Here is a 10,303-nt window from a genome sequence, read left to right as displayed (position 1 = left end):
CCAGTGCCCCCCTGAGAAGAGGGAATGAGCTAGAATGCCTTGGGTTGAGTAAAAAAATGGAGAAGTGAGTGATTGGAGCACTTTTCCAAGGGAAAAATTAGGAATCTAAGAGAGGTCTAATGGGGCTGTAACTTCATTGATTCACACCCCAAAAGAATAACTTCATCTTATTTCTTCTTTTTTTATTATTATTTTTCATTAGTTTCAGGTGTACAAAACAATGTAATAGATATTTATACCCCTCACAAAGTGATAACCTGCCACCAGTCTACTACCCTTCTGACATCATATACAGCTGTTACAATACCATTGACTATATTCCCTATGCTATACTCCACATCCTGTGACTATATGTATATATATATGTGTATATATGTATATATAATATATATATATATATATATTTAATTATAGTTGATAGTCAGTTGTATTTCTTTTTAAAGCATCTGAAAAGCAGTTTAATTTTTTTTCTAGTTATAAAATCTTTTCATCAGCCCCAAAGAAAACACTTTAGCCATTATGTTTCTCCCCATTTCCCATTCCCCCAGCTCCTGGTAACCACAAATCTGCATTCTATTTCTATGGATTTACCTATTCTGGACTATTTCATAGATTCATATTATTTGTGACTCTGTGACAGTCTTCTTTCACTTAGCATATTTTCACAATTCATCAATGATGTAGCATACAATGTATCAACACCTCATTACTTTCCATGGCTGAATAACATTCCATTGTGTGTGTAAACCACAATTAGATCATCCATTCATGCACATTTGGCCTGCTTCCTCCTTTTGGCTAGTGTAAATAGTGCTGTTATAAATACAAGTGTACAAATATTTGAGTACATTTTCAATTCTTTGATGTATATACCTAGGAGTGGAATTACTGGGTCATTTGGTAATTCTATGTTGAACTTTTTGAGGACCTGCCAAACTGGATTCCAAAGCAACAGTCATTTCACATTCCTGTACCTAGGTTTTTTTAAAGAGAAGTAGCTATTTGCCTTCAGAAACAAAACAGGCTTTCCATTTGCTTCCTTGGATTTAGCATACTCTAGAAAAATCAATGATTCTTAACTCTGGCTCTATACCAGAGAGTTTTAAAAAATGAAAGGGGGGTGGGGAGGGGGGGGAGAGAGAGAGAGAGAGAGAGAGAGAGAGAGAGAGAGAGAGAGAGAGAAAGACAGCAAAAAAAGATGGAGCCAGGCTCCATCTTTAGAAATTCTGTTTCAATAAATCTGGGTTGAGCCTATGCCACCCCCAATGCCCCTCCCTCCCAAATAATTCTAATAGCAGACAGGATTGAGAACTACTACTCTATATGAACTCAAGGGAAGTAATGCAAAAATTGTCCCCTTGAGAACAGGAATCATTAAATTGTAATGGACCCAGAACTAATTTTAATTTCTTAATTTCCATGGCTATTTGATTCATAGCCATGTAGCTTCTGCTAGTCATGCTTGGCATAGAACTGGACAAAAATAATTGGCTAATGTTGAATATCCAAATTTAAGTTTAAAATTAATGATATATAATAGCAATTAATAATTTTTTAAATGACATTAATATTTTTAGCTACTGATATTAGTTAGAAAACCAAAGGGAAATGTCTTCAATTTAGGATCCCCTTATCAGATATTACCTTTGAATACACTATATTTCCCTAGTTATTAATTGCTATGCTTATTAGACCTCATTTCTATATAATATGAGTAGGGAATTATGTATTTTCTTAAATGGCCATCATTTTAAAGTCTGGAAGTCTAAATGATAAATTGAATGCAAAAATATAAATACCAGCATTTACTATAATATGTGTACAATAAAAAAACTCTATAGTTATATCTATTTATTTTCAAAACCTGAATTCCTAATCTAAATTTTGTAATTCTTTTATCTGTATTTAGCATTAAAGGTCTTTATTTTCCATCCCTAATGCCATGCTATCCCTCTTTTTCTTCACCTTGGAAATTCTCCCCTCTCTCTCTGGAAAAACATTTTTCTGATATTATAGCAAGTTATGCTATTCACTTTTTTCAGTATTATTTTGACAAGCTTCATGCAATGTGTATAAGTTTTTATACCAGATTCTAACAAAAATACTTTTTCATAATGCCATACTTTCCCAAATAAAAGATGTTTCTGAAGATTGCTATGACAGATATTTATTTATACTTAAATAAGCAATCACAATTAAGATGTATAGCTTTAAAAATTAATAGCTCTGTGCGCTCTGCAATCACCCTCTTCCACAGGTTGTATAATGGCTTGAATAACTCTTCAATGAACCTCTTCTAAACAAGCTGGCACCAGATTCTTTCCCAGATGGACAGGCTTAATCATGTCCCTGGTTCTTAAATTTTAGAACGGGAAGCTGGATTTCCCTTCTTCCTGAATATGATATTACAAAAGATTTTGCATTCAGATAAGGACACAGGCACTTCCAAACAATACAAGTATTTACTGAAGACTACCACAAATAAAAATATTTCCATTAAGTTTCAAGCTCCATTATAGATAAGTGAAGCCAATAATTATCACTACAATGGCAACCATATTAAAATATATAAATGTATCAAATTAACATTTGTTAATTCGTACACCTTGCACTATGTTATATGTCAAATACATTTCCATTAAAAAGAAAAGTGAAGCTGAGGAAGTTAAGTACACTAAGTTACTAAGTGGTTATTATTGGGTTCAAATCACCTTGTCCACATCTTCCACTGTACTGCATTACCTCTACAATCCTTTTCTTTGTTATCCACCTACTGAAATCCTACCAATTCTGTCAGCCTAATGTGAAAAACAAGAATAATAAAAAACAGAAAACTAGGCATTAGTTAGGATCCTTGATTTATACGAAATAATAATGCTTTTTGCAGCTTAAAAATAATATATTGAAATATATGGTGATGGAAGGAGAAATGACTGGGTGGAGAACACACAATGTGATATATAGATGATGTATTACAGAATTGTACACCTGAAACCTATGTAACTTTACTAACCATTGTCACTCCAATAAACTTTAATTTAAAAAAATAAAAGAAAGATAAGTGACTTTCAGAAGGCATATCCTAGGAAAAGATTTGTTACTATGTAAACTTAACGTAAAAAACATATAGACTATTTTTAGTATAACATATGAGAAAAAGCAAAGGGGATTTAGGAAACAATTGCTAGAGATCAGTGTAATCCACAGATGGACATAATCAGCATAGCCTGGGAACGTGTTAGAAATGCAAATTCTCCAGATGCACACCAGAACTGCTAAATCAGAGACTCTGGGGATGGGGCTGGCAATCTGTGTTCACCAGGCCTTCCAGATGATTCTATTATACACTAAACATATCAGATACACACTGAAGTCAGAGAACTAATGATCTAAATGAGCTAGCCCAAAAGCAGCAGAAGGGAGTTGAAGAAGAAAGAGATGACTTACTTGGTCTGGCAAAACTAGAAACCTTTATTAGGATTGTTGCTTTTCTATCGCTCAGGACTGAGCAGCCTAATAAATGAGTTATATTTATTATCTGACCTAAATAAATGTGTTAAATTCACACACATACCATAATTATAAATACATAGTAAAATTGGCGTATATAGGGGCAAAAACTAGAAAGAAATAGGCAAAAAAAAAAAGTTGATAATGAGATTTTAGTTTCTTTCTCTTTCTTTTTAAATAACTTAATTTTCTCTAAAATCAAATTAGGTAGGTCCTGTCATTCCCATTTTAGATTTGTGTGCACTGAGTTAGAAGAGGAAATTTGCCCAAGGTCAAAGAATTGGTAAATGCCATGAACTGGGTTTAAACTGGGGGTTTATGTCCAAGTTCAATTCATTATTACACCTCGCAGTCCTTAAGAGAATCATATTTTACAATGGAAAAACATTTAAATATATAAACATATTATGAGGCTATGCACAAAAATAAAACTGAAAAATCCAAATGCAGTGCTCAAGACTCATATTTAAAGGTTTAATGTGCAGTGGCCATTACCTACCAGTTTTGTTTTGTAAATAGGTTATTGAGAAAAGTATGTTCACAAGCCTGATAAAATTCTCAGCCAATTTCCTGAAAATACATTAAATTGACCATATTATTATGCAATTTCATTTAACTTGAGGTAAAAGCGAATGTTAAAAATGAAAAGACAGCACAATTTTATAATTCAATAAATAACAATGGGTACAATATATCAGTAAGTTCTAGAATTCCTAAATGGATGTCCACTCTTGCCAAGAAAAGGAGATATAGACCATCCAGACTGGCAAGGAAGTCATAATATTGAATATAGAAAATTTGCAGATGTCATGATATTGAATATAGGAAATTCCAAGAAATCCACTGAAAACTATTATAATAAATGAGTTGGGTAAGTTTGCAGGATATAAGATCAATGTAAAAAAATCAGTTACACTTCTCTACACTGGAAAGAAACAACCCAAAAATGAAGAAGTTTAAAATTTATGTATAATAGCATCAAAAATAAAACAAAATACCAAAGAAAAAATTAAAGATTTGTCCACTGAAATTTACAAAATGTTTCAAAGAATTAAAAAAGAAAATAAATATAAAGCTATACCATATTCATAGGTCACAGACACTTTTTCCCCCAAGCTTAGGGGGAAAGCATACAGTCTTTCATCATTAAATATGATGTTAATTAGTTATATATATTTTTGTAGATGATCTTTCTCACTTTGAGGTTACTTTCCATTTCTAGTTTGTTTTTATCATTAATACGTGTTGCATTTTTAAGGGTATGGGATTTTGTCAAGTGCTTTTTCTCCCTCTATTAATGTGATCATGCATTTTTTTGATCCAATATTCTATGTCACTCAAACTGGTTCTTATGAGCTCATTTTTCCTGCCAACTTTAGCTGGCCCATTTAGTGGGCCTATTAAGACTGGAATAAACTTCCTCTCACATCTCATCCTTTCTAGCCCAGAAACCTGGAGGAAAAAAAAGAGATGATACCGGGGCTCATCCAAGCCCTCTTTGCATGTACTACAGTTAAGAGTATTTGCCCTATGAGCCAATTCCCGCCTGGTCTTAGCTAACAATCAACACCTTTCTTTTCTCTGAATTTCTCGGTGCCCTTCTGCTCACCATCGGCTTCTTAGTGCGAGGGGCCGAAATTTACGCAGGCGCCTTTCCCAGAGCCCGCCTCACGCAGGCGATGTCTCCAGGTCTTATCCAATCAGAGCCCGACAGGAAGCCTGGCGCAGCAAGGCCTCGCAAGGCGCAGCGTGTTCAGGCCTTGCTTCGCTTGCGTCACGTGACCGCCGGCCTCGCGTTCTGCCCCCTCGCGGAGCACCGTATGAAGTACCTCCCTTCAGCTGGTGCTCGCTGATTGGTCACTGCTAGCGTGATCTCCAGGGTGACTAGAACACGCTAGCAGCTTTGTAGGAGAGCATGTACGCTTGCGCACTTACTAGATTGCGAGGCCCGTGGAGTCTTTGAGATGAAGGTAAGTAATTTACAAACCCCCGAGGGCGGGAAGACGGGACCACTAGCCCTTCCCAGCCCTCCGAGCGTCGCCTTGAGGATTGGGACCTATGGCGTACCTCTCTCCTGAGTGCGGAAGGGAGCGAGGCGACCAGGGAGGGGGAGAATGGGGATGAAGTTGAAGGAGCGAGCGGAAAGGAAAGAAAATAGAAGAGAAAGCGGAGAGGAAGGCCTGTTATTTCTGGAATTGCGACCGGAGTTGAAACAATGTGGAGGGAACTCCGCCACGGTCGGAAACGAGCAGACTGGATGTGAAGAGACCCTGTACTTTGCACGGCAGCAGGAGCTGGTCTAATGGCAGCGTTGGCAGCGTTGCGGTGAAATGGACTTATTCGGGTGCCAGGAGCTGCCTCATTTCTTACAGCGAAATTCCTGGCAAGCCGCGCAACTGCCCAGCGCCCTAAAAAGAGTGAAAAGACTCTGAAAGAAAAATCTGTAATTGTATTGCCTGTAATTGGTCCTATTTTCAGATTTCTTGGTGGCGAATGTACATTATTCACGGAGCAATATGCACACGCAAGTTTAGACGCTCAATAGTGTCATCTGTACGCAAGGTTTCTAGGTTTGGGCTTCTCGTGAACCCCACTCCCGGGCCACTGGCTAAAGCTTCTTTCACCTTCCCGCTTTACCACAGCACTACCTCCCTGCCCTGATCTTGCAAAGAAATGGAAAGCTCAATTTAAAAATTATTTTCTACGTCCTAATGCTTCCTTGTGGCTCTTAGTGTGGAAATTGGAATTGACAGAATCATAACTCACATTTCTGAAGCTCTTCACAATTTGTGAAGTTATCATAAGTGAGGAGTTATTATTCCTGGTTTACAGTTGAGAACTCTGTGCTTGAGGCAGTTTATGTGACTTGCGTTAAGCCCTACAGCTAATAAGTAAAAAGCAAAATTCAAACCTTGGTTTTACGGTTGTGAAGCTAGTCCCATTTCCACTGTATTATATATGGAACATCTATATAGCTCCTTTGAAGGAAAACAATGTATAAGATCACAGCTACAGGCAGTTTACCATGAAGCTAATGAAATTAAAGTTGAAGGATCCCTTACTTGCATGAAGGGGTACCAGGGCAATGTGGTCACAAAATTGCAAAAGTAAGATGCTTTTATACTCTTTTTTTCTTTAAGGGTGTCTTCATGCTCCAGGAAATTGGATGCACCTGAGATTATAGCACAGCTCTGTTTTCAATAGAGGTGGATTTCATCTCTTTAATTTACAAAATGCCTATTGATTGATGGTTAATTTTGAGCATAGGAATAATCTTCACTCAGACTGTCAAGCCATTTGTAAACTTAGTATGCCTAGATATGGGCATCATTGTTTAATTTAACCTAATATTAAAATCTAAATATTTTTCATTCAAGCTCTGTGTTCCTAAATGTTCTAGATCAGCACTGTTTGATACAAATGTGATGTGAACCAATGTAATTAAAATTTTTTAGTAGCAACATTAAAATATTTTTAAAGAAACAGGTAAAATTAATTTTAATAATATATTTTACCCAGTATATCCAAAATATTACATTTCAATGTGTAATCAGTATGAAAAATTACCAGAGATAGTTTGCATTCTCTTTTTCATAGTCTTTGAAATTCGATATGTATTTTATATTTACAGCACATTTAAATTTGGTCTACCCACATTTCAAGTCCACAATAAAATTTCAAATCTACATGTGGTTTGTGGTTTCTATAACCACAGTTCTAGATTGTCTAAGTGAAAAGAATGATTTTTTAACTGATACGTTGTCCACCCAATAGCCAAATAAAACAATCATGAAGTAAATATAAAGAATGGGTAAAGGAAGAAAATAATTTTGAAGGAGATAGATACATTTTGTATTTCTATCATGGTTAAGATTTTTTAAATGGCAGTTTTGTTAAATTTATTCCCTCTAATCCATGCCACTAATAATTAGCTACATTCAAGTTTAAATTATTTTAATCTTTAACATTTATAAAACATGAAAATTATACATTTATATAAAATTAATATTCAAAAACTTTCAAAAGCAAAAAATTTTTATACTAAATTCTCCCCTATATATTGAGGTCCATACTTGACCAACCAGATTGTGATTTTTTTTTGTTTGTTTTATTGTTTGATGAATGGTTTTGTTTGTTATATTGTTGACTTTTTTTGGGTAAACTCTAACATAAGCTTTCACCATCCTGAATCCTACTGTTTTCATGATCATATTTTGACATCTTTTTTGATCAACCCTTAACTGTATGTTTTGAAATATTTTTTTTTTAGCGTGTTTTCTCACTGCTAGAAAAGAATTGGCTTGGAGCACCTATCCAATTTACCTGGCAAAAAACATCAGGAAATTACCTTGCAGTAACAGGGTAAGAAACCAGTGAATGTTTTAAATAAATCATCCTGACTCCAAATGGTTGTATGCTCACGTAACTACACCATCTATTCAAGTAGAAGTTGTAAGATGGTTGTGTAGTGGGAAAAGTAATATATTCATCTCCATTAACATCATAGTTTATAGAACCTTTTCCCTGGTCATAGCTTTTTAAATACAAATTATGAAACTAGGATGAGAACACTGAAAGTGCTTGTATGGCAGCTAAATTTTTTATATACATAGATAAATTAAAAATATTTAAATCATATTTTTGTGTTTTAATTGCTTTTAGAGCTGATCATACTGTAAAAATCTTTGATCGCCATGGTCAAAAAAGAAGTGAAATTAACTTATCTGGGTAAGTATAGCAGATCAAAAACTTTTAAGCTTTGTTGCCTAAAAGATAAAAAAGTATTGTCTTAAAACCTCAATCAAATAGAATTTCATAACATATGTAACCTGTATCTCTTTTTTTCTCCATTTGCAAAGGGATTTTTTAAAAATACCTTAAGTTGTTAATGAAATACATAGATAGCACTTGAGTTAGTTTATATAAACACCTTTTCATTTACGGGAAGCTTAAAGGCAAGATTATAAACGAGTTCATAGGAAAGCTAATTTAACTATAAACAAGCCTTACATGTGTATAGGCAGACAAGATAAACCTGTATCGCTCACTGTAGTATCTCTTCTGTAATAAATTGTTGGAAAAGTTACTTTCACATACTTCTTAAAGGGCAAAGACTTTATCTATTGGGCTGTTGGAAAAGTCATGACGCAGTTTTGCAACAAAAACAGAAAAAATACGTCATGACTTTTCCGACAACCCAATACATTCAGGACATCATTCTATTGTAGATTACGCTAAGCATAATTTAAGTATTTTTAATGACTCGGTGTCATCATTACCTGTATTAGTTATTTTTACTGATAGTCTCCGGTTATTAAGATGTGTAGAGGCTCTCACCTAAATTGTGGTCTTATGCTGCCATGCTTTTAAAATTCATGTCTGTTTTTTCTAGTTTGTTGCTTTCTTCTTTGCAAATTACGTTTTACTTCTCTCAGTCTCTAATAGCCTTTCCCACTTCCTGCTCTGCCCCTACCCACCTCATGTCGCCATTCTGGCATTTTCTATTGCTCTCTTAATTGTTGCCTCTGTTTTCTATATTCTGGGAAACAGGTTGAGGTAGTTATAATTATGTCTAAAATTAAGGCACTGAGTAAAAAACATTTTTAGTAAATTGTGTCAGTGTTTCTTACATGAGCTGTATGACATCTATTTTGGTTACAATATGGCCTTATTATTTTTTTTAACTTGTGAATTTTTTTGCCATTATAGGTTGTCTTTAATTGGCAGGTGATTTTTATCAACAACTTGAAAGCTTCCCTCTTTCATATCCCCCAAGTCTCTGAGGATATTACAGAAAATTAAGATCCCTAAACAGATTTTAACAGTTTAAAGAATAAAATAACTGAAGTAATTTCCCAGCTATCGTAAATGTAAATCTGTGCAAGAACACAGAGTCCCAAAATGAAAAACAGCATCAGAAAAGAAACGTTAATCCTTAAGAAAGGTTTTAAATTACAATTCACATTTTGGAATAATTTTGGACAGTAAGAAACATGTGAAAACAGAGCATATTCTCTGTGCAACTATTTTGTCATCTTAATCAAATAACTCTTCTTCTTCTGTTAAGATGTAAAATGAAAATAACATTTTTTACCACTGCAGCATTTAGCCTTTCCATTGTTTGCCATTCTACATCTACCCATCCTGGATCTGTTTTATGCACAGTTTATCTAAAGATAACTTCGTTTTTTATCAGTGCCTTCTTTTTCTCTCTGTAAAGCTAAGGTAACCTTTTAGAACTTGATCACATTAACCTCTTGATTCCTTACGGGATTTATTTGTAGTGGTGCTCGATGAGTGTGTTTTCTCAAAAGGCCAGGTTCCTTAGAGGATCCAAGAAAATCTGCCAACTTATTAGATATAATTATATTTAATATAGTATATAAAAGTGATACTTAAAAAAAAATTGCAATTTCCTCCATTCCCTCAACAATAACAAAAATTGTAAGTCAATATTATCCAAGCAGTGAATAGTGAGGTGTATTTCTCACTTTAGAAAGTTTACGGTCTATTCAAAATTGCTTGAATGATCTTGTTATAGACAAAAATCACAAATAGGTGAGTATTTAAATTTCTTTTCTTAAAAAATATGTATAATGATGTTTTTCTCTCTTTTTAAAAAAGTAACTGTGTTGGTATGGATTGGGATAAAGATGGAGACATCCTAGCAGTGATTGCTGAGAAGTCTAGTTGCATTTATCTATGGGATGCCAACACTAATAAAACCAGCCAGTTAGACAGTGGCATGAGGTAAGGATAACTTTTATTTTTAAATCTTCACTTAGAAATATGA

At 34.5% G+C, this 10,303-nt stretch overlaps 1 protein-coding gene across 1 annotated transcript in view; it reads left to right on the top strand.

The window, feature by feature from the left end:
* The first annotated feature begins 5,339 nt into the window (after nt 1–5,339).
* Nucleotides 5,340–10,303, top strand: part of WDR19 (WD repeat domain 19) — an 87,381-nt gene continuing 82,417 nt past the window's right edge. Inside the window, exons 1-4 of the mRNA XM_019635995.1 lie at nt 5,340–5,480; nt 7,781–7,872; nt 8,173–8,238; nt 10,135–10,260. Of these exons, the coding sequence (XP_019491540.1) occupies nt 5,475–5,480; nt 7,781–7,872; nt 8,173–8,238; nt 10,135–10,260 (290 nt within the window). The 5' untranslated portion in view covers nt 5,340–5,474. The remainder of the gene's footprint in view (nt 5,481–7,780; nt 7,873–8,172; nt 8,239–10,134; nt 10,261–10,303) is intronic.

Source organism: Hipposideros armiger, unplaced genomic scaffold, assembly GCF_001890085.2.
Source record: "Hipposideros armiger isolate ML-2016 unplaced genomic scaffold, ASM189008v1 scaffold_26, whole genome shotgun sequence".
Taxonomy (NCBI): Eukaryota; Metazoa; Chordata; class Mammalia; order Chiroptera; family Hipposideridae; genus Hipposideros; species Hipposideros armiger.
The sequence above is the reverse complement of the archived record's forward strand: the minus strand, read 5'-3'. Positions and strand labels throughout refer to the sequence as shown.